Source organism: Nomascus leucogenys, chromosome X (assembly GCF_006542625.1).
Source record: "Nomascus leucogenys isolate Asia chromosome X, Asia_NLE_v1, whole genome shotgun sequence".
NCBI lineage: Eukaryota > Metazoa > Chordata > Mammalia > Primates > Hylobatidae > Nomascus > Nomascus leucogenys.
In genome coordinates this window covers 22,993,507-23,019,031 of record NC_044406.1, presented here as the reverse complement: position 1 = coordinate 23,019,031, position 25,525 = coordinate 22,993,507, and the positions used below count along the sequence as shown (strand labels likewise).

Sequence of the window (25,525 nt, the reverse complement as noted above, 5' to 3'; positions counted from 1 at the left end):
ATTGTACAATACAGAGTATTAGAGAGCCACAACATAGCTGCAGTGAAATACGTGAACATTTCCAGTAAGTAGGATAAAGACTATGGAATCAAGTCATTTCAGGTCTGGTTTTGCCACAAAATGAGTTTTGGCAGCAAATATATGAAGAAGAAATTCAATTTTCAGAGTTTTTTGAGTTCAGGATTCAGAGAAAAGCCTCTGGTCCTGTGGGGCGGTGATGACAAAGGTCAGGTGCTGAAGTTCAGTTGGGGTTTGAATCTTGAGTAGAGCATTCACAAGCTTCATGAGCAGGGGTAAGTTTCTTTATGCTTCTAAACTTCATTGTAACCACCTATAAAATAAGAGCAGTATCTACTTCACAGAGATTTGGTGAGGGTTAACATGTGCTTAACATTTAAACCAGAGGCAGTGGCTCACGCCTGTAATCCTAGCTACTTGGGAGGCTGAGATGGGAAGATCACATGAGGCCAGGAGTTCGAGACCAGCCTGGGCAATGTAGCAAGACCCCCCCCCATCTCTATAAATAAAAATTTAATAAACCACAATATTTAACAGTCACATGTTCTTAAAACTTAGAAGAGGGGCTAATTAGATAGCAATCACTAATGATGCTGATGATGCTCAAACAGAATAGTCTGAGGCCATGGGATACAGAATCGAATTGTCAGTTACTGCTTGGTCAGCCCTGAGAACCCATTCCCTGGGCTCATCTGATGATTCTGCAATAATTAAAACTCAACTACTAGGCATGGTCTAAGAGAACCAAATTTCAGGAAGCATCTTCTTCAAGCTTCCTTGGATTATCAGCCTGTTATAAAACTCATGTGGAAAGAAACTTTTATCTGTCTCTATCCCCCATAGCACATATTATAGTGCCTTGCCTATGGTAGCTTCTCAATGATTTTTTCAAAGAATAGATAATGCTTTCAGAAGTTTGTTTTTTTCTTTGTTTGTTGTTGATTTTTTTTTTTTTTTTGAGACAGAGTCTCACTCTGTTGCCCAGGCTGAAGTGCAGTGGTGTGATCTCGGCTAACTGCAACCTACGCCTCCCAGGTTCAAACGATTCTCCTGCCTCAGCCTCCTGAGTAGCTGGGATTACAGGTGCCCATCACCACGCCCAGCTAATTTTTGTATTTTTAGTAGAGACGAGGTTTCACCATGTTGGACAGGCTGGTCTCCAACTCCTGACCTCAAGTGACCTGCCCGCCTCGGCCTCCCAAAGTGCTGGGATTACAGGCGTGAGCCACCGCACCCAGTCCAGAAGCTTGTATTTTTTAAAAAGAGTAGTTGAAAAATTTCAGGTTTTGTCTCTTACATTCTACATTAGGTTTAGGGACAAATTCTTTGTACTCAGACACCTTAATTATATATCAGCTTAAATAGGAGGATAAGTCTTTTTTAGTTAATTAGTTAGCCTAAAAATAAGTATGAAATGCCTGATTTTTATAATCTTTCTGTGCTTTCTTCACACGCATTGAAAGTATCTTTCCTATGTATTAATGCCGGATACTCAGTTTAAATGAAAAGGTTCTAACAACCATTTTTTTTTTAAATAATAAACTTACCAAGAAAAACATTTTGGTTTTAAATGAATGTCCTCGCCAGAGGGTTCTGTTTTGATAAGTCTTCTGGTATATTGTGTATTTTCCAGTTCTGCTTTCCAATTATTTGACTTCATTTTTTCCCTACTTACTTGGCTTCTCTACATTCCTTAATTTTGACTATTTTTATTCTGCATTTCTCAATATACTTCATCTTATTCAAATTTACCAATTAAGTTTCTCCCTGGTATCAGTTCAAAGATGACAAAGCGAGCAGGTGAGGGGGCTTGGAAAATTCTGACTTAGTGGATGCAAACAGGTCATTAGACTCAAATACACTCATGTACACTTCTTCTGTTTTTCTCCTAAGTTTGACGATCCTTTCATTCTCTTTTGTTTGTTTGTTTGTTTGTTTGTTTTTGAGACAGAGTCTCTCTCTGTTGCCTAGGCTGGAGTGCAGTGGCGCAATCTTGGCTCACCAAGAGGTGGCAACCTCCACCTCCTGAGTTCAAGCGATTCTCCTGCCTCAGCCTCCTGAGCAGCTGGGATTACAGGCATGCACCACCACACCCAGCTAATTTTTGTATTTTTAGTAGAGATGGGGTTTCACCACGTTGGCCAGGTTGGTCTCGAACTCCTGACCTCAGGTGATCCACCTGCCTCAGCTTCCCAAAGTTCTAGGATTACAGGCGTGAGCCATTAATTATATATAATTAATGGCCTCTGTGTTTTATACTTTGTCCTTTTATTGGGAAGCTGGAGACAATTACTATATTTGCAAAAGGTATGATTTGCTTTGTCTAGAAAGGTTCCATATAGCTTCACATTCACCAAGACCTAGGGTGAAGAGACACAGAAATACAAATGACTTTCAATTTAATGCAGGGAGCCTTCCCTATGGTGGAACCAGGAGGTAGCCAAGAGCGTTTAGCTAGCTGCCTGAGAGCAGGAGCTCACAGACATATTTCTTTATACCTGGTTTCCACAGCAGCTGATAACCTTGGCTTGGCTTTAATCCTCTTTTCAACTAATTTACAGGCGGCAGAAAAAATAATTATTTCTTCAATTAATCAAGTCACCTGATAATAAGTGTCTTTTTTTTTTTTTTTTGAGATGGAGTTTTGCTCTTGTTGCCCAGGCTGGAGTGCAATGGCACAATCTTGGCTCACTGCCACCTCCGCCTCCTAGGTTCAAGTGATTGATAGTAAGTACCTTTTAATTAAAGCAGAGGCTAAGGACATATTTTGTACTGTCTTCAATCAACAGAGACCATGCCTCCTAAAATGTACAGTCTCCTCTGTCTGGATTACTTGAAGGCTTTCTTTGTCCATTGTTCAGCTTTAGCAGTTGGTGGGGGTTGGGGGGTGGTTTTGGGAGTGGCAATAATGAGATAAAGAGCAATACATGGAAAAATTACTCGCAAGGCACCAAAAAACCCCAACAGAATGATCCAGCTCATTCTGATAATTTTTATTAATATCATCAACTAAATGCTTTTGATTAATATCACCAACTAAATGTCTGAGTTGGCAATGTATTTTTTCCATTAGCCATGTTTAAACCGGTAAAATATAACTGAGAACATATTATTTTAAGCTCTTTTTAAAAAAAATTTTCAACTTTTATTTCAGATACAGGGGGCACATGGGCAGGTTTGTTCCATGTGTATGTTGCACCGAGGCAGTGTGCACAGTACCCAATAGGTACTTTTTCAACCCGCGCCCACTCCCCCCCCACGTCTAGTAGTTCGCAGTGTCTGTTGTCCCCATGTTTATGTCCATGCGTGCAGGTGAGCTCTTCAACTTCTTTTCTCTAGTTGTAGTTATAAGATTTCAACCTGTTGAAAACACTGAATTTTAGAATAAGTCATTAATTTTTGGATTTACTAACAATGATTAATTGAATAGTCCTTCAGAAGAAACAACCTGACATGTGAATGGAGACCTACCAAATGATTGTGAATGTCCTTCAAAGAATCACTTTTTTAAAAACTTAGTTTCTACTTTTAAAATGTTTGTTTGGTTTCATGAGCAGTTTCTCACTGCCTTAAGAGCTTAAGAGTTTCCCTTTGTTCAAGAAAATTTATTTCTGAATTTAAGAAGAGATCAAAATAGGTTGCAGATTTGGAATCTGCCAAACTTGGGGCTGCCTCCACTCTAGGCCGGATCATGTTTTGGTTATTAACAACAGTGAGCCAGTTATGCCTGTAATCCCAGCACTTTGGGAGGCTGAGGCAAGAGGACTGCTTGAGTCCAAGAGTTCAAGACCAGCCTGGGCAACATAGGGAGACCCAGTCTCCACAAAGAAATAAAAAATTAGCTAGGCATGGTGGTGCGTGACTACAGTTCCAGCTACTTGGGAGACTGAGGCAGGAGGATCGCTTGAGCCAGGAGGTCGGGGCTGCAGTGAGCTGTGATTGTGCCACTGCACTCCAGCCCAGGTGACAGAGTGAAACCCCATTTCAAAAAAAAACAAAAACAAAAAGAGTGAGTCAGAACTTCAGAGACAAAGAGCCAAATACTGGGGATTTCAGGCACACTTTATTCCCTATCCAATTCAGTGCCCCAAAACATCCAGATATTACACGACTTCTTTCAGTCCAAAGTCCATATTATGATACTCACAGATGCTATGAGTCAGGAATTTAGACAGGACGCAGAAGGGATGGCTTATCTGGGCCTCAGCTGGGAAAACCCGAAGGCTGCAGGGTGACTAGATCTTGGGTCTGGAAGCATCCGAGGGCCCCTTCACTCCTAAGTCTGATGCTTGGGACAGATAACTTCACAACTAGGATTGCCCATCTGAGCAGCTTGGGGTGGCCTCTTCCTGGACTCCCTCACATCACGGCAGCCTCGGGCTAGTTGGATCCTTCCACTACTTCAGTGAAAAGACAGCAGCCGCATGGCCTTTTATGACCCAGGCTCAGAAGTCACACAGCTGGCCTAGTCTGCCACAATCAATTAGGCTAAGTAGCCAGGGCCTGCCCAGACTCCAGAAGGAAATTTCGATTCCTGCTTCTGACAGAGGGGTGCCAAGGTCACACTGTAGAAAAGTATCCTCATGGCCATCTTTGGAAAATGCGATCTTCTCTAGGATGTTAATGGGGGGTTGTAGATGATTTATTGCTAAATCATATTTTAAAGCACTCTTTTATGGCCAGTCAGATTTTGTCTCTTTTGGGGGTTAATGTCCATTTTTCTGTCTTTGTTGGTCTCTTTCTCGCTGTAGGCTTCCCTCAGACGTGTGGTGATCTTTGGTTGTTCAGTCAGGTTTGGGAAGGAAGCAGGCTAAAGACTGGGAGCCCTGTGGGGCTCGTGGCGGAGAGAGCTCCCTGAATTCCTGATTACACTGGGGCTTTTCAGTGGGCGCTAACACCACAACCAGCTTCCCTGATTCTCCTGAAATAGTTCCATCAGTGTCTTTAGAGAAGAACCCCCTTTTGTCCTTTACCTTGCCGATAGGGATAACTGCCTGCTGTTAATGTTCTAGAGGTCAGAACAGAGGGTGGCCCTTCTGTCTGCAGACTTTTAGTTCATTCTCCTGTTTGCACCCAGCCAGCCTTCCTGTCACTCCTGCCCGCTACTGGTCTACTGCGTTGCTGAGGTGGGAGTCCCCTGTCCCCCACCCCGGGCTCTGCTGCACTATGCTCAGTACTCTCCTCTGCTACAGTGCCTTCTGAGAGTGTTCTAGACCTGACAGCTGTCCAATATAAGAACTGGCAGCCATTACAACAAATTTTGTTTTGTTTTGTTTTACTTTTTTGAGATGGAGTCTTGCTCTGTCGCCCAGGCTGGAGTGCAGAGGCACGACCCCAGCTCACTGCAACCTCTGCCTCTCGGGTTCAAGAGATTCTCCTACTTCAGCCTCCCGAGTAGCTGGGATTACAGATGTGCGCCACCACGCCTGGCTAATTTTTGTATTTTTAGTAGACACAGGGTCTCACCATGTTGGCCAGGCTGGTCTCGAACTCCTGACCTCAGGTGTTCCACCACCCTGAGCCTCTCAAAGTGCTGGCATTACAGACGTGAGCCACAGCGCCCGGCCCCATTAAGGGAAATTTAGATGTTCCATTTTATTTTTATATCAATGATAAATTCCCAAAGGGTAATAACTCTATCATGGTTATTAGGAGAATACCCTTAAGCTGAGGACATACATACTTAAGTATCTAGGGGTAAAGAGGCATGATGTCTCCAATTTATTCTCAAATGGTTCAGCAAAAAAGCATAAAGCATGTGTATGTGAGAGAGAGGAATAGGGATGGATGGAGAGGGAAAAATAAAGCAAATATGGCAAAGTAACTAATAAAAATCTTCCTATAACTAGAACTATTCTATTATTTAAAAAAATACAAAAATCTCACACAAAATATGCTACTATATGCAGAGCTTCCTAATGGGTTCTGACGCCCGTGGTACCATTCATGTAATGATTTTTGTTCTTCTGATAGGAAAAGGGGGTACCAAGGTGACTGGGATAGAGTTCTTAATTAAGGTAGTAGTCTCTTGAACCTCTCTCTTTAGAAATCCTGTTTGTTTGCTCTTTTGAAACATATCTACACAGACTAGTGAGAAAACTGCTGCTCTGTGTAACAAAGCCAAAGCAAGCTGTGAATGGATTTCTCTGTGGGCCTAGAAGTTGTGCCCTGTGCTTGGGCAATGCCCTCTGCCACTGTCTCAGTCAGAGTTCTATGAGTTCTATGTCCTGTATGATTCCTCAAAAGATTGAAGAGTCCATTAGTACAATACCTGGTACATTGTAGGTATTCAATAAATATTTCCTGGCTGGGCGTGGTGGCTCACACCTGTAATCCCAGTGGGAAGCCAAGGTGGGAGGATCACTTGAGCTCAGATGTTTGAGACCAGCCTGGGCAACATGGCGAAACCCCATCTCTACTAAAAATACAAAAAAATTAGCCAGGTATGGTGGCACGTGCCTGTAGTCCCAGCTACTTGGGAGGCTGAGGCATGAGAATCGCTTGAATCTGGGAGGTGGAGGTTGCAGTGAGCCGAGATCGTGCCACTGCACTCCAGCCTGGGCAACAGAGTGTGACTTTGTCTCAACAACAACAAAAAATTTCCTGGCTGGGCACGGTGGCTCACACCTGTAATCCCAGTGGGAGGCCGGGGCAGGAGGATCACTTGAGCTCAGGAGTTCGAGACTAGCCTGGGCCATATGATGAAACCCCATCTCTACAAAAAATATACAAATTAGCCAGATGTGGCGGTGTGCACCTGTAGTCCCAGGTACTCAGAGGCTGAGGTGCAAGGACTGCTTGAGCCCGGGAGGTCGAGGCTGCAGGGAGCCAAGATTGTGCCACTGCACTCCAGCCTAGGTGACAGAGTGAGAGCCTGTGTCACATACACACACACAAAAAACCTCTGATTGCAACTGAAAAGTAAAACACCCAATAAGTTTAGTTACACACTTAACATAGCGAATGAAATTCAGGGGTTCAAGATAACATTTGCAGGTAATGGTAAATCCCTCTTACAGGCCAACTTCATTCTATATATTTGGTTGAGGATATTCAATCCTTAAAATCATCAGAAGAGCCAAAAGGGAGGTAGGAAGACAATACAGTGGCAGTAACAGTCAATATGGTGTGTCAGGCCAGAGAGTGGAAAAGAAGAGACATGATGTGTTCAGAACAGATGTCACAAATAAAGCTGTGACCAGCTAGAGCATGTGAGTAACAAGCACTATGCAGCCAAAGCCGCCATGCATCCATATCAACCTAATTCCAGAAGGGAGTTTAGAATCTAGTCCTAATGGTAAATTGGTGAGTTACAGGATACCTTGTTGTCATGGAAGCAGGAATAGCTAATGGTCACACTGTACTCATATTTGAGGTTAACTGAGGCAAATCGTTTAGTTAGCCATCACAGTGATCAAAGGGAATTCAAAGCAAGTCACTCTCAAAGCACAAAAGAGCTGAAAGTGCTATGTTTCTTGGAAAATGATCAGTTTTGTACAGCTGAGACCTTCAGCCAATAAACTTGAAGATAATTAACATTCAAGGTTAAGAGCTCCCTTACCCAGCTTTTATTCTTAGCAGAAAGCTGACTTCATCCAGGAAATGCTGTGTCACTAACTTCTCATAGTAAATTCATAACCAACATCTACCAAGCACCTACCATGTGTTATGCACTATGCCATACGTTCTCAGTCTCATCAATGCAACCATCCTATGATTAGCCACTAGCATTTCTATTTTGTAGATAAGGACACTGAAGTGTAGTGGGATTTAAGTGATTTGCCCAGGCTCACACTGCTGGTAGGCATCAGAAATTAAGACTGGAGTACAAGTCTGTATATACTGCTTCTCATATTCCCAGAGATGATAATGCAGACTAACAAGTAGTGGTTTTCAGAAGTAGAATTATTTCATCGTAAGTAAGTGGAGTAGGTATCAATCTGATAGTTCTGAAATAATAAAACTAGATAAGCATTAGATTATACCATTTCCTGATTTATTCTGTGTAACAGAATAAATTTAGACAAAACCCCAGCATTGCTAATAGAGACTATATTTGCTATAAAGAATTGCACTGGGGACGATGGTACACTATGTTAAACTGAAAAGAGCATAGGTTTAAAAGCTCAATCTTGCTTGTAATCCCAGCACTCTGAGAGGCCAAGGCGGGCAGATTACTTGAGGTCAGGAGTTTGAGACCAGCTTGGACAACATGGTGAAACCCCATCTCTACTAAAAATACAAAAAATTAGCCAGGCGTGGTGATGGGTGCCTGTTATCCCAGATACTTGGGATGCTAAGGCAGGAGAATCACTTGAACCTGGAGGTGGAGGTTGCAGTGAGCCAAGATCACACCACGCACTCCAGCCTGGACGACAGAGGAACACTCTGTCTCCAACAAACAAACAAACCTCGCTCTATCTGAATTTTAACCACGGCTTTGCCCCTAACTTTGCTTAGGTAAGAGAGTTAAACTATCTAAGCTTTAGATTCTTCATCCAAGAAATGGAAACACTTAATGTGGACGCTGTGAGAATTACAGCTAACTACTATTGTGTTTAGCAGAGAGTGGCACACAAATGTAAGTTCCCTTGGCCTCATAAAAAGAATAATTTCTGGTTCCCTTTGGAAGAGGTGGCCAAAATGTTATACCAAAAACTAGCTGATGATTGGGATAGTCTCTTCCTTACTTGGGGCTTCTACTTTCTCATGTGTAAAATTGGGAAGATTACAGATGATCTCTGTATTAGTTTGTTCTCATGTGGCTAGAAAGAACTACCTGAGACTGAGTAATTTAGGAAGGAAAGAGGTTTAATTGACTCACAGTCCACATGGCTGGGGAGGCCTGAGGAAACTTACAATCATGGCAGAGGTGAAGGGGAAGCAAGCACATCTTCACATGGTGGCAGGAGAGAGAGAGCGCGAAGGGAGAAGTGCTACACACTTTTAAACAACCAGATCTCATGAGAACTCACTCACTATCATGAGAACAGCAAGGGGGAAATCTGCTCCCATGATCCAATCACCTCCCACCAGGCCCCGTCACCAACGCTGAAGATCATAATTCAACATGAGATTTGGGTGGGGACACAGAGCCAAACCACATCAATCTCTAAGCTCAAGTTCCCACTGAATTAGTCTAAGAGGATAAGATTTTTGTTTGTCTCTCTATACAGTTATTTATCATACACTAACCTTGCCTACTAATGTAAATTCTAAGACAACTCTGGAGAGCAGTGCTAGGAGTAAACAGCCAAGGAAAAAAGGTGGAAGTCAAGAAAAAGGGGCCAGGCGTGGTGGCTCATGCCTGTAATCCCAGCACTTTGGGAGGCCAAGGCAGGCAGATTGCGAGGTCAGGAGATCGAGACCACGGTGAAACCCCGTCTCTACTAAAAATACAAAAAATTAGCCAGACGCAGTGGCGGGCGCCTGTAGTCCCAGCTACTCGGGAGGCTGAGGCAGGAGAATGGCATGAACCCAGGAGGCGGAGCTTGCAGTGAGCCGAGATCGCGCCACTGCACTCCAGCCTGGGCGACAGAGCAAGACTCCGTCAAAAAAAAAAAAAAAAAAAAAAAAAAGAAAAAAGAAAAAGAAAAAGGGTATGCACATTTACATTTTGTTCTTCTCTTTGTGATCTCCATCCAGAAAGCCTCCAACAACTTTTTGGATAAAGGACAATTGGGTTAACACCTTACCTGTTCCCAGAAACCACCCTTATTTCAAAAACCTTTAAGGGCAAGGTAGGGACAGCAGAAAAGATACCAAAAAATCATATGATTCATCCTTCTGGCTAGCATACGTAAATTTATGTATTTGTCCCAGCTTCTCATTTATCTATGAGCTCCTCAAAGGCAATGAATATGCCTTGGCAATTTCCCAATGCTTCTTAGTTTCCATTTCATTCCAAATCCAGAACTTTCAACTAATGCTGATGGACTCCAGAATGACTTCGGCATCTCACTCACCGACTGTATCCCCTAAAGTGGTTCATAGCTCTTGGGCAAAAATTTCACCAGCTCTAACACTGTGGTTTTAACTCTGGAAGAATATTATTACACATTCACCTGGGTAACCCAAAAGCACCAGCACCTAGACTCCTACCCGCAGTGATTGATTTAATTGGTTTATGTAGGGAGCAGGTGTCACTCATTTTAGGAGCTCCCCAGACAATTCTCATGAGCAGCCAGGACTCGGAACCATGGACTAGCATCTAATCATAGAAAATTCAATGAGGGTAAACAAATCAAAGAACTCCTCAAGCCCAGACAATGGCTATTAAGCATCCCCAATTTTTTATTTACCCATGTGCTGTTGTCTTTATTTTCACCTTTGAGTTTTATTTCAGCCTCTTAGGAAACTGACCACAAACATCTTTGTACTCTGTAAGAGACTTTTCAGTGTCAGCTCGCTTTTTCCCTTTCACTTTTAGATGATCTTAAATGGGGAAGATAAAAACTAAACAAACTCGAGAAGGAAACGGCTGTGCTTCAGGATGTGGTAACATCCTGGGAGGCGGTGACAATGCACTCGATGGTCCTTTCCTCCAGTTTGTTTTGCTCATACACTGCGCCCAATCCCTCACCTACTTTCTCTGCTATAAAGAGGTAGTAAGACGATCAGGCGGGCAGACATGTGGCTCTACTACCTATTATACGTGTGAGTCATTTTCTTACCTGCTCAGAACTTCAGTTTCCTAATTGGTAAAATGGGCATGGCTGTTGTGAAAATTAGATGATATCCTGTTTTAGTTGGTAAGTACTCAGTAAGTGCTAGTCGAATCTATTGAATCTTTTTCAGGTGCCACATAGTCCTCTTTTTTTTTTTTTTTTTTTTTTTTGAGACAAGAGTCTCACTCCATCGCCCAAGCCGGAGTGCAGCGGCGTGACCTCGGTTCACTGCAACCTCTGCCTCCCGGGTTCAAGCGATTCTCCTGCCTCAGCCTCCTAAGTTGCTGAGATTACAGGCACGTGCCACCATGCCTGGCTAATTTTTTTTTGTATTTTATTAGAGATGGGGTTTCACCATGTTTGCCAGACTGGTCTCAAACTCCTGATCTCAGGTGATCTGCCTGCCTCGGCCTCCCGAAATGTTGGGATTATAGGTGTGAGTCACCGTGCCCAGCCAAGAGTCCATTTTAATTTCCTTCTCCAATAGCTTCACTGAAGTCAAGCTCAGGTCAAAGAAACAGGAATAGGGGTATGTAGGCCAGAGATAACACGGTAGAGAATATGTAAGGAGCTCTAACAAAAGAAGCAGTACCCTGGCCATGAAGGGCAATTTCTAGAGAACAGGAGACTCCCTGAGACAAGCAGCTTCCTCCTAGAAGAGTCTATTACAAATAAAGTGCTCACATGAGCACATCACATGACCAATGCAAGACTAGTAATACAGCAATAACCACTTTGCTTTCTATTCAACAGCAGAATCAGGAGGAGAAATTAACCAAAGTTATACAAAATCCACAGGCTGGTATTAAGAAATATCTGCTAGCAAGCTTAAGGAAACATTATACCCTACTAGGACAGATCCAAGAAAAGGTTCAGATAGAAGCCCGAGTGTTCTCTGGTCTATGAAAATGTAACAATTGTGGGAAAATATATGTAAGTTACAAATTTCAAAAGGCCCTACTGTTTTCTGGCCAGCAACACATGGCGAAATATTTAACTTCATGGTGTGGGAAAATGTTAGAGAGATGATAATTTCTTCCCAACAGTGAGACTATTATATACTGACCTCCGTGCCCTGGTAAGAGAGAAAGCAACACTGGTACAACTCAAATGGTTAAGTAGAATCATAGATCAAGTCCAAGAATGAAAATAAAATCACAACTGTTTAGGTGACCCTTAGGGAAATAACATACCACTGAGTTAGAGCCCTAAGTATTCAATTAGAGGGAATATAAATGCTGACCTGTGCAAATGTAATAGTTTACTATAATTTTTCTGCCATTCATTATGGCAAAAGGTTTAATCTCAGAGTTAAGATGAGACAATGACCATGAATGGGGTTCTCCTTGAGGGATATGAAGGACATCCACCATGGGTCACAATCAAACCCAGCTCTCCCATGAAGGCAAGTATAGCGTAAACTAGCCTCCGTGCCGTAAAAGCGAAATAGGCTAACTGAAGATACTTCAATGCTAGTTTTTCCTTTGTTTGTTTGTTTGTGACAGAGTCTCATTCTATCACCCAGGCTGGAGTGCAGTGGCACGATCTCGGCTCACTGCAACCTCCACCTCCCAGGTTCAAACGATTCTCCTGCCTCAGCCTCCCGAGTAGCTGGGACTACAGATATGAGCCACCACTCCCAGCTGATTTTTTTGTTTTGTATTGTATTTTTTTTAGTAGATATGGGGTTTCACCATGTTGGCCAGGCTGGTCTCGAACTCCTGACCTCAAGTGATTCACCCACCTTGGCCTCCCAAAGTGCTGAGATTACAGGCATGAGCCATCATGCCCGGCCTCAATGCCAGTTTCGATGCCAAGTACATGGCAAAGATGTAAACCCTAGAACACCACGTAACCCACCCACAGTTCCCTTAGCACACTTTTGATGATATGCTATTCAAGGTGCACAATGACTAATTTATCAAGAAGAATTAGTACACAAGAAAAGCAAGAATTATTTAAAATGTAAAGTAATAAATAAGGTACTGCCCTCACCAAATTTCAACATAAATTACAAAGTTAAAATGTGATATTTAGTTAAAATCAGAAAAGTTGCCATGTTGACTAGAATCCACAAATACAAACTACTCTGAGAGCTTAGCATGTGATCAAAGAGAAACAGCCAAGATAAAAGAGAAACAGCCAAGTTTCAAGAGAAAAACTTGAGGTCTTAATAATTGTTGGGCAACTTGACAGTAGAACAGGGTAAAAATGAGTTAGCTACAAAGGCTCATCAGAAAATGGCAATAGATTCCAGAGAGATTTAATAACTACTTACAAACTCTGCTATAGGTGACAAATCTGACCATGATAAAAGCACTGTAAATGATACAGGTAACACTGAGCATATGAAAACTCAGACTGTGCACTAGATAAAAAGGAAACCAACATACAGTGTTAACACATGTAAATATATGGGCAAAAGCAGGAAGGGCTATCACAAAAAACAGATGAATTTACCTGTATTACAGGTCATATAGCAATTCTTTCCAAATGTCTTCAATTTTATACTTTGATAATTACTTTGCCAAAGGAAACGATATTTACACAGCACAAGAGCTTACTATGCCAAATATACACAGGAATTTATGCAAATGATAAAAACTCCAGATTCTGGTTACAAAATGGCCAATGGCACTTTACACAGAACAAAAAGCAGACAAAAAACCCAAGCAGAGGAAAAAGCACTTTTCATTCCTATGTTACCTATGATGCGATTAAAATCATAAAACCTCATTTTGGCAGGGCTATGGAGAAACTGATACAGATAAACTTTGCTGACAGCCCTGGATAAATTAAAGCTATAAAATGTCAACGGCTTTCATATGGTAATTCCACTCTGAGGCAGATATCCTATAGGTAAACCACCCAATTACCTGGAAAAGCCTTCACTACCCCAAAAGTCACACTCCAGATAGTCAAAGTTTATTGTTACTAGCATACAGGAGAAACAGAGCTTTACCACTTAAATGGAAATTAAGACCAATCACTGCTCAGTTCTTTAAAGAGGGAACCGATTTGTCTTAGAACAGGGATCAACAAACTTTCTGTACAGGACCAGATAGTAAACATTTTTGGCTTTGTGGGCCATATAGTCTCTGTCAATACTCAATTCCGCTGTTGTGGATGGACAAAAGCCACAAACAATATGTGATGAATGAGCATGGCTGTGTTCCAGTAAAACTTTATTTACAAAAACAAGAGTTGTCAAAACCCGCAGTGTGCAACACAAAGAATGAGCCCTAATGGAAACTATGGACTTTAGGTGATAATGATGGGTCAATGTTGGTTCATCAATTATAACAAATGTCTCACACTGGTGCAGGATACTGACGGCGGCAGAGACTGTGTTTGGGGGTGGGGAGGGGTTCTGTGGGCACTCTGCTCAATTTTGCTGTCAATCTAAAACTGCCTCTCAGTATCTGTGGGGGATTGGTTCCTGGACACCCTTGGATATCAAAATCCATGGATACTCAAGTCTCTTACATAAAATGGCCTAGAGTATTTGCATATGACCTATGCACATCCTTCCATATACTTTAAATTATCTCTAGACTAGTTACAAGGCCTACATATCATTTCATTTACATGGATTCAACATAGTATTCAAGGTGAGGCAAATTCAAATTTTGCTTTTTGGAACTTTGTGGAATTTTTTTTCTGAATATTTTCTATCTGAGGTTGACTGAATCCATGGATGTGGAACCCACAGATATGGAGGACGGACTGTACTCTTTTTAAAAAACAGTCTATTAATTAGAAAAAAAAAAAAACAGGTGGCCAGCCCTCAGGCTATAGGTTGACATTCTTAGACCAGGGTATTCCTAAAATAAAAGGATTTGCCCAACTCTAAAATCAGATTACCACGGAAGTAAAATATTGGAATGCCTATACATATAAAGGAAAAGAAAAAGCAGTGATATTTTCGGATTCCATCCAGTAACAAAACCAAGGTTTCCCAAACCTTGCCAACAGTCTGATCAATTTTCCAAAAGCTTAATGGGAGGAAACCACCCAACCATCAATAGGTCAGTAACTGCAGCTGTCTCCACTTTCAAAAGCACACAAAACATAAGTGCTACAAAGACAGTGAGGCATCGCTTCTCGGCCTTTTGGCTAAGATCAAGTGTACAAAGACAGTGAGGCCAGAGCTATGACTTTGGTGCCTGAGAGCTGCCCCAGAGCCAGATAAACCACGCCATGTTAAAATGCAGCCTTATCAGATCTTAAAGACCCAAAAAGCCCTCCCTTCCTCCCCTCTTTCCTTCCTTTCCTCCTTCTGTCTCCTACCTTTCCTCCCTTCTTTCCTTCCCTTTCTACTTCCCTTCCTCCTTCTTTTTTTGAGACATGGTCTTGCTCTATCATCCAGGCTGAAGTGCAGTGACGTGATCACAGCTCACTGCAGCCTCAACCTCTCAGGCTCAAGCGATCCTCCCATCTCAGCTTCCCGTGTAGCTGGGACCACAGGGGTGCACCACTATGCCTAGCTAATTTTTTTATTTTTTGCAGAGACAGGGGTCTCACTGTGTTGCCCAAGCTGGTCTCAAATTCCTTGACTCAAGCAATCCTCCTGCCTCAGCCTCTCAAAATGCTGGGATTACAGGCATTAGCCACAGTGCCTGGACCAATTCTTTCTTTAAATTTAAAAACTGGTCAAGATGCAATAAGCCAAGTTAGATATCTTTACCCCCAACTAAATTTTTCTCTTCCCCTTTAATTCTGAATAGTTGATCCCTTTCTCCAAACAGGTTGGTCTAATTCTTGGTGACACCTTGTAGCAGAAAAACTACCGCTTACAGAAAAAAAAAATCTGTCATTTACATATGTAAAGGTACAAAATAAACACACTCAGAAGCAGAACGAGATTGTTTTTCCCTTTTCCTAACATAATTTTTTTAAAAACCTTTCCATTTTCTCGAAGAATGCAATCACTGTTGTCCCCAGTGGTGATCAGGCTTTGAGGAGCAAAATGACTTAAAAAGCCAAGACTTTGCGAAAGGGAGTCATTTGGAACCAAAGTATCTCCAAAGTATCTTAAAATACGTTCTAAAGGAAAAGAAGATGGCTGGGCCCTTAAACTTTAAGAATAGTAAGAATGCGGAAACTGGCTGCTACCTTCTAAGAGCTAAAGGCTCTGAGGTTCACAGAGCCAGTGTGATTATGACAGAAATCAAAATATTTAGGTTTTTTTTTTTGATGTCCTTTCTATTTTTTTTTTATACTTTAAGTTTTAGGGTACATGTGCACAATGTGCAGGTTTGTTACATATGTATCCATGTGCCATGCTGGTGTGCTGCACCCATTAACTCGTCTGTGAAAAGACGGCAGGGCTATCAGACAATCTGCTTTCTGGTGGTTTTGAGAGATGCTATATTTACATGTGGGGACACTATGGAAGTTTAAACTTGGCTGGGCACAGTGACTCACGTCTGTAATCCCAACACTTTGGGAGGCAGAGGCGGGTGGATCACCTGAAGTCAGGAGTTCGAGACCAGCCTGGCCAAGACGGTGAAACCTCCGTCTCTGCTAAAAATACAAAAATTAGCCGGGCGTGGTGGCACATGCCTGTAGTCCCAGGTACTCAGGAGGCTGAGGCACGAGAACTGCTTGAACCTGGGAGGCGGAGGTTGCAGTGAGCCGAGATGGCACTCCAGCCTGGGCGACAGAGCGAGACTCCGTCTCAAAATAAATAAATAAATAAATAAACTTATATAACTGACTAAATGAAAGTGACATAATGTTTAATAACCTCGATATGGAGTCAGGCATGCCATCAGTAATCGCCATTTATGGAGCACGCGCTCTGTGCAGAGCAAGCTGAGCTGAGGAAGCTGTAAGAGGTTACAAAAAAGAGGTGAGCGCCTGCCCTTTGGAAAGAGACAATTGAGGATAAAATCTAAGAAAAGGAGGCGGGAGCAAAATCTCTTTAATGCAAGTGCGGCTGTGCAAAAGTAACCGGAAAATCAAACAAATGGGAGGTCAGTCTGCAGGGTGGGGACAAAAGTGGTTAATACGGGAACCAGAAGCCGACAGGGCGAGACTGAAAGATGAAAAGCAAGTCCAAAAGAAAATGTGAATCATTTCCTACCAACTCATTCAACATTCAGAAGGTTCTATCTTTATGCCATAATAGTCCAAGTTCTCCTTTTCTTATATAATTAAGAGAACTTTTAATTTATCACAACTGCTTAAGGGAGAGAGAACTCAAATTTGTGCAAATATAACAGGGAGCCACCATAACATTAACTGCCAGTCAAAAACAATACATTGATCCAAAAATCCAGAGAGGTTTATAGAAAAAAATATGGAACAAGACATGTGAAAGTTATATTTAAGGAAATAAATTCAGGCCAGGCACGGTGACTCATGCCTGTAATCCCAGCACTTTGGGAGGCAGAGGCGGGTGGATCACCTAAGGTCAGGAGTTCGAGACCAGCCTGGGCAATAGGGCAAAACCCCATCTCTACTAAAAATACAAAAATAAGCCAGGCGTGGTGGCAGACGCCTGTAATCCCAGCTACTCGGGAGGCTGAGGCAGGAGAATCACCTGAACCCGGGAGACAGATGTTGCAGTGAGCCAAGACCAAGCCGCTGCACTCTGACCTAGGCGACAGAGTGAGACCCTGTCTCAAATAAGTAAATAAATAAATAAATTCAACAAGTGTGTGTGTGTGTGTGTGTGTGTGTGTGTGTGTGTGTGTGTGTTTGAGACAGAGTCTCACTCTAGCCAGGCTGGAGTGCAGTGGCACAATCTCAGCTCACTGCAACCTCCACCTCCCAGGTTCAAGTAATTCTCCTACCTCAGCCTCCCGAGTACCTGGGACTATAGGTGCCCGCCACCACGCCTGGCTAATTTTTGTATTTTTAGTAGAGACGGGGTTTCACCATGTTGGCCAGGATGGTCTCAATCTCTTGACCTCGTGATCCACCCGCCTTGGCTTCCCAAAATGCTGGGATTACAGGCGTGAGCCACCGCGCCCAGCTAATAAATGTTTATTCTGAACATTAAAATGTGATGTTTTCATTGCTCCCAATAAGGAATTCACATATATTATCTGAAGCCACACTGTCCAATATAAATATGTGAGCCAGGCTGGGGGCTGTGGCTCACGCCTGTAATCCTAGCACTTTGGGAGGCTGAGGTGGGCGGATCACCTGAGGTCGAGAGTTCAAGACCAGCCTGACCAACGTGGAGAAACCCCGTCTCTACTAAAAATACAAAATTAGCTGGGCATGTAGGCGCATGCCTGTAATCCCCGCTACTCAGGAGGCTGAGGCAGGAGAATCACTTGAACCTGGGAGGCAGAGGTTGCGGTGAGCCCAGATCGCGCCATTGCACTCCAGGCTGGGCAACATGAGCAAAAACTCCGTCTCACAAAAAAAAAAAGAAATAAAGAAAGAAAGAAATATGTAAGCCATATATATAATTTAAAATTTCCTAGTAGCCACATTAACATAAAAAAGAAATAAAGTTTTTGATAATATTCCATTTAACCCAACATATCTAAAATATTATCATTTCAACATGCAATCAATATAAGATGTACTGATATTTTACTATTTTTATATTAAGTCTTTGAAATCCAGTGTGTATTTTATACTGAAAGCACATCTCAATTCAGAGGCTAAATTTCTATCAGAAATAATTGACCCATAAAGAGATTTCATAAAATTTACAGGTGATAAAGTGGATTCACATATCCAAGTTATTCTATACAGATGTAAAAGTTAACAAGTATCCGTTTTAAATTTAAGTTAAGTCAATTCAGTTTTTCGGCCACACTAGCCACATTTCAAGTGCTCAAAGGTCTCGTGGCTGACAGGTGGTGACCCATATGGGACAAAGGTCTATAGAAATAAAGTAATAACTATAAAGATAACCACTAGAACCAAAAATTCAAGCCTAGTTATTTATTAAAATAAATATGGCAAAACGAAGCAAATATATAACATAGGAAAACTGAGGTATTAAAAACAGAAAGCAATAGAAAATTACAAATGCTTATCATTACAGAGGACAGATCTATCATATCAGTAAGTATAAATAAGTTAAACTTACCACATGAAAAAGATTGATTCACAAAGCAAAACCCAACTTTACACTACATTTAGAGACATATTTAGAGCAAAGTAATTCAGAAAAACTGACAATAAAAGGATGGCAATGCTATCCCAGGAAATGTAAACAAGAAAATAGGGAACTAGATCTCAATGTCAAATCAGGACGAATCCAGGCCAAAAAGCCTTCAACTAGTAAAAGGGCAGCACTCTAATGCTAACGGGTATATCTCACAATGAGGACGTGAGTTAATAAGCATCAAACATAACACTGACAGTCATAAAGCAAAAACTATAGGAGCTATATGGAGAAAGAGAAGCATTATTAACTTCTCTTGTGTTTGATCCATAACAAATCAGGTGGATAAAAAAAGTAAAGTTACACAAAACCTAAATAACATAATATTGCAGAGCTGATATATCACACTCTGCAACCTGAGAAGAGAGTATAACCTTCTTTTTGCTGCCCAAGGAACATTCACAGAAAACAACCATATAATGAGCTTCAAAGTTAACATCAATAAATTAGAGAATAATTCAGACAACATTCTGTAATCACAGTGCAACAAAACTAGACATAAATAAAATTAAAATGCAGAATGCATCTTCACCGGAAATTTTTAAACTCTTCCAAACAACTCTTCGTTGATAGGAAAATAAAAATCTGAAGACGCAGAAGAGCTAAGAGAAAAAAGACCAAATACACACACATCAGCTGCTATAGCAGTGCTCAGAGGAATAACTAACCTTAAACACTGAAATAAACAAGACAAAGAAGAAAGCATTTTATTTTATTATACTTTAAGTTCGGGGGTACATGTGCAGAACGTGCAGGTTTGTTACATAGGTATACACGTGCCATGGTGGTTTGCTGCACCCATCAACTTGTCATCTGCATTAGGTATTTCTCCTAATGCTATCTCTCCCCTAGCCCCCCAACCTCCCGACAGGCCCTGGTGTGTGATGTTCCCCTCCCTGTGTCCATGTGTTCTCATTGTTCAACTCCCACTTATGAGTGAGAACAGAAAGCACCTAATTTTTAAAAGAACAAAATAAAACTGAGATCAGAGGGAATGATTAAAGTCAAATCAGACAATAAACTAGATGACAAAAGTCATAAAACTAATAAATCCAACCAAATAAATCATCAACTAACCTACTCAAGAAGAAGGGGGGGACAAATGTCACAGGGAAAATTAAGACTGTTCAGTGACAACTATCTCAGCTATCCAAACTGACTTAAAAACCTCAATGAGTAGGAAAATTTTTTTTCTTTTTTTTTTCTTTTTTTTTTTTTTGAGATGCAGTTTCACTCTTGTCACCCAGGCTGGAGTGCAAGGGCATGATCTTGGCTCACTGCAACCTCCGCCTCCTGGGTTCAAGCAATTCTCCCGCCTCAGCCTCCCCAGTAGCTGGGATTACAGGTGCCCACCACTATGCCCGGCTATTTTGTAGAGACGAGGTTTCACCATGTTGGCCAGGCTGGTCTCAAACTCTCGACCTCATGTGATCCACCTGCCTTGGCCTCCCAAAGTGCTGGGATTACAGGCGTGAGCCACCACGCCTGGCCAAGTAGGATAATTTTCAAGAAAAATATATCAAAATGGACTCTAGAAGAGACAGAAAATCTACAGAGATCAATAACACAGAATAGAGAGAGCTGTCAGAGAGCAAAATTCCCCAAAACATACAGGCTTAAACACTTTCATGTGAAGTTCTACCAAATCTTTAAAAAACAGATAATTCAAAAGATCAATTAGTCTTAGCATAGGAAAAGAAAAAAATTTATCTTTTTGAAAACAAAAATTTATCTTTTTGAAACAAGCATGACTTTGATAAGAAAATCTAACAGACCACACATACAACATCTACAGACAAATAGCAAATGGATATCAATAAAACAAACCCAGGAGTTCATCATTCTATTCTCTCTACTTCTGTAAATGTTTAAGGTCTAGAGATCGAATGCACAACATGAAGAATATATAATAGATAATAAAATTGTACTGTATATGGTATTCATGCTAAATGAGTAGATTTTAGCTGACCTTGCCACAAAAATAAAAAAGGGTAACTACGTGAGATGATAGATATGTTAATTTTTTTCACTGTAGTAACCTTTTAACTATATGTATCCCATAACATCATGTTGTATACCTTAATTATACACAATAAAATTTTTGTATGTATTTACCTATACATGTACATCCCCCAGGCTGGAGTGCAGTGGCAGAAACACAGCTCACCGCAGCTTCAATCTGGGCTCAAGCCATCCTCCTGCCTCAGCCTCCTGAGTAGCTAAGACCCCAGGTGTGTGACACCACCACTCCTGGCTAATCTTTTTTTTTTAGAGACAGGCTCTCACTATGTTGCCCAGGGCTGGCCTCAAACTCCTGGTCTCAAGCCATGCTCTGTCTTGGCCTCTCAAAGCACTGGAATTACAGGCACCCACCTAAGTTTTTTTTTTTTTAATTTCCATAATAAAAAACTAAAATAAAGACATCTTTACTCAAGGAGAAAAAAAATTCTATCTAGATATACCATTTTTTTTTACCTATCAAAAGTTTGACAATAATGTGGTGAAGGCATAGGAAAACAGGTACTCTCAGAAACTTCTAGCAAGGGGGAAAACAGACAACCTTTATGGAAAGCAATTTGACAATGTTCGTCAAAATTACAAATGCACATACCTGCTGATGTAGCAGTCTCACGTTTAGGAATCTGCCCTATAGATACACACGGACATGCATGAAATGACAATGCATGTAATAATTCACTGGAGGGCAGGTTGCCATAGCAAAGTCTAGAAACAACCTATTAATTGTAGCCATCAATAGGGAAAGTTGCTAATAAATTCTGGTACATTCATATAACCAAATTCTCAGAAGCCATAAAAAAGAAAAACAAAGTTCTGCAGGTACAGATATACAAAGGTCTTCTCTAAGGTATTAAGCTCAAAAAAACAAGGTACAAACGAAGCTATAAACTGCCATTTATGCAAAAAAAGGGGAAGCCAGTGGGCACAAGTGGGAAGCAGGCTTTTCTGTGTTCTTTTGCACCCTCTGAATTTGGAACCATGTGACTGTAATTTTAGGCCCAAAAGAGAAATCTCATTTTAAAAAATGCCACCCTTTGGAATGTACTATTGCCATTATAAATTAAAAATTCATTTAGAACACTTGTTATTCTTGCTATATTTGCTAACTGTGTGGCAGGCTATATTTCAAGCCAAGATGGAGTTCGAGAAACTTTCATTATTTTAAAAAGCATAGAGAAAAATACTGCACATAGATGAAAGGGGGCCAGCAGATCAGACAGAAGATCATCTGATTAATGGTGCTTAACCCTGGATATGCTTTAGAATGACAGGGGTATCTCCTAAAAATACCAGTGCTCCGCTCTCCACCCCCAGCTCCCCCAGACCATTTACAACAAAAATTCAGAGTATGAGGCCCTGGCCTGAAAACCACTCAAGTAAACACTTCCCAACAGTGATTCAACAGAAGTCCAGGGGACATTTTGCTCCCCCAGGGGACATTTGGCAATGACTAGAGACATGTTTGGTTGTCACGACTTGGAGTGGGAGGTGCTCATGACATCTAGTGGGTAGAGGCCAGGGATGTAGCTCAACTTCCCACAGTGCACAAGACAGCTCCGACCAAAATTACCTGGCCTGAAATGGCAAGAGTGCTGAGGCTCAGGAACCCCTGCTTTAAAATAAAAGCACTGCTTCCGAAGTAACAACCAGTTTTAGCCTCCACTTTTGAACACAGCAAATAATCTCCTTATTTACTGATGTGCAGTACATCCACATAAGAAAGCCTATTTACCAAGGTTGTAACAAATTGTGTATATCCTGTGTATCTCCTTTCTCTGGTCCCTGTCTAGTTACTCTAGTCAAAATGTACGTCCCATTTGTAAAGTACCCATGGAGAAAGGCATAAAGTTCATAAACTAGCAGCCTGTGGGCCAACTTGATCCATCCATCTATTTTGTTTATGCCAAAGTTCTCTTGAAATATACTGAATTGGTGCCAATCAGCTGCCCCTTTGGAGCTAGCTATATACCAGGAATTTATCACGGTCCTCAACTCATTGGCTTCATTCACTTATCCACTGCCCGCTACCTGGTGCTTTAAGTGTCTGAGTTGGCCCTCTCCTGCAGTTTTCTCTAATCATACAGGGGCATGAAGCCTCTTCACTCCTCCTCTCTCCGCACCTTAAAAATATCCCACACCCATTCTGAATTCTCCAACTCCCACTTCAATTGCCAAAATAGAACTGCTATCAAGAGACAAAACTAAGAGAAAAGTAGAAGTAGAGATGGCCTTTTTGCAATAACTCCCTTCTTTTAGTTGTCCTGTCATTAAAGATAGGCTGATTAGCACCTGATTCATCTCTGGGTGTTACAAACTAGCCTTGTCACTTCTAGCAAATTCCACTACAACTATATCTGGCACTTCTGTGCGCTTCCTTATAAGGAAAACCTTAAATTATTATGCTTCTCTCATGACCTTAGTGAATCCCTCCACCCCTCCCAAAATAGGTCAGAAGACTTTTATAGGAAATATCTATCAAAAGATTTGGTAGTGTTCTTTTAGAAAGTTCATGCCTCTTCCTTTGAAATCACAATCGTATAGTGGTGAGCTGTGCTTTTAAAGATCGCCTGATACAATCTACTCATTTTATTAATGAGGAAAATGAACCCCAAGTGAGGTTTGGTCACTTAGTCAAGGCCACATTCTGAGCTAGTGGCAGAGCCAGAATTAGAACATTTGTTTCCATATACTGGCCTCACAGGTTTTCCATGATAACACTATCCTCCACTGTGGTTTTCCTACTCACATAACATCCTTACCAAAATACCTATTAACACGGGTAGACACTAGCTGCTATGGAAATCAACTAACCAAAATTTTGGCTGGCTATTGGAGCTATCACTTAAACTTTGAGGGTGGAAAGAACTGGGAGTTTCTGGATTCCTTTTGTTCCTTTTATTGTGAATTATCTTGTTTCAGTTTACACTAATGAAAGGCTGATACCTTCAGAATCTTCCCTAAACCATAAAAATGGAAAACTTGCCTATATTTATAGCAACAGCAACATTTCCTAAACTCTAAAGTCAGAAACTGCCTCAAACCTCTACAATTCTCGAGATAGTAAGTAAAACTACCAATAGCTTTTGGGAGTGAAGTTTTAAGATGCAAAGATCAACGTGTCATTGAACTTTGACTTTCATCATCATTCTCTGGCAAATTGGCTTCTAAAATTTTAATTTGGTCTCAACTTTAACCTATTCCTCTCTTCCTATCCTAGCTTTTTTTAAAAAAAAAAAAAAAAGTATAGACATCACTTTTTGCATATCAGGTCTTCCTCAAATGTTCTACCTACTCTGCACTTTAGTTTTTATGCCCAACTGACACTATCACTGACACCCTTGACATTTACATAAAATTCATTAAATGAACAGACACCCTACGATTTCCCCTGGAGAGCTTAGAACATCTTTGCTGCTGGATTTGATTTTCCTTCAGGGATGCTGAGTTTCATTCTGATACCTCAATGCAGGCGTTTTACTTTTAGGTGTTTCACAACCAGCTCCTTCGTTTTCTGGGGAAACATGATCCAGTTAACAGAAGGTGGTGGAATCTATTCCCATCTCAGCTAGGCCTGAGGCAGGCTGGGAACCCGAATCTTCTTTGGTCCCACCTCAATCCGTGAAAGCCACCCACCAGCCCACCGGACAGGGAGAATGTGGGTGGGACACCAATGGAGAAGAGAAACCAAAGGTGCTGGCACTAAAGCCAGAGTTGTATTAGACCCTGCTCTGATGCTAGGAACCCAGGCGTCCGCTCTTCCCAAGCATCTAAGGCGTCTGCAGGCCAGGCCTCTAACTGCTTTAACATAACCTGATGAAGACAACAGTTCGAGTCCTGCCACTCCAGCCACACAGCAACACCTTAGAGCAGAAAAGGAACAAAATGCCGTTGCATAATTTATTCAACCTCAAGGTATTTCTAAACAGTTCTCACCAAACCAAAAAAAAAATTCTAAAAATAAAAACATTAAAAAGCCACCCACATCTCGTTCTGAAGTTTTAAGGGCTGTGAGGTTTGTGTCAAGCAGATTTGAAGCTAACGATGGCAGGTTTGGGGAGTCTCGCCTGCGATGAGGGTCCTGCAATGAGATGCCGTTTCTGTGTCTCCGGGTAAGTCCCAGGCTGGGTGCGAGGGGGCCAGGCCCTGCCCCTCCGCGCCCCGAAATCCGAGCCCCAGGGGAGCCCCTCGGATATCCCCTAGCCCCGCCTGCGGTTCCCACGGACTTTACCCCGAAGCTGCGGAGATCCGGGGTGGCAGCCCGAATGGCGGCGGCCCCGGGCCCATGGGGACCCTTGGCCCCGTACTCACCGAAGTCCAGGAACTGTTTGATGGAGAGCGGCGACGGCGAAAAGCGCGAGTAGCGCTCGATCTGCTTGGGCACCGGCTGCTTCAGCAGCCACCGGAACAGCCGCATCCTCGCCGGGGCGGCGCACAGACCCGCCTAGACGCCCGGGTGGCCGCAAGGGCTGGCGCAGCCAAGCCGCACGGATACGGCACGTTTGCTAAGCGCGCACCCCGGCCTCTACCTCGGCCTCGGCGCCGCCGGTGCAGCCGCCGCAGCAGCAGCAGCAGCAGCTCCAGGACCGCGGCCGGCCGCCCGCGGCTTCCCTAGGCTCCGCCTCGCTGGGCGGAGTCGGTTGCCGCACGTACGCGGCGCGCGAGGGGCGGCGAGGAGCGCGAGGGG

General features: G+C 42.2%; 1 protein-coding gene across 1 annotated transcript in view; it reads right to left on the bottom strand.

Annotated features, from left to right (window-relative positions):
* The window catches only part of PDK3 (pyruvate dehydrogenase kinase 3), a 74,838-nt gene extending 49,345 nt beyond the window's left edge, over positions 1-25,493 (bottom strand). Inside the window, exon 1 of the mRNA XM_003261160.3 lies at positions 25,150-25,493. Coding sequence (XP_003261208.1) covers positions 25,150-25,255 — 106 coding nt within the window. The 5' untranslated portion in view covers positions 25,256-25,493. The remainder of the gene's footprint in view (positions 1-25,149) is intronic.
* Positions 25,494-25,525: the final 32 nt, after the last annotated feature.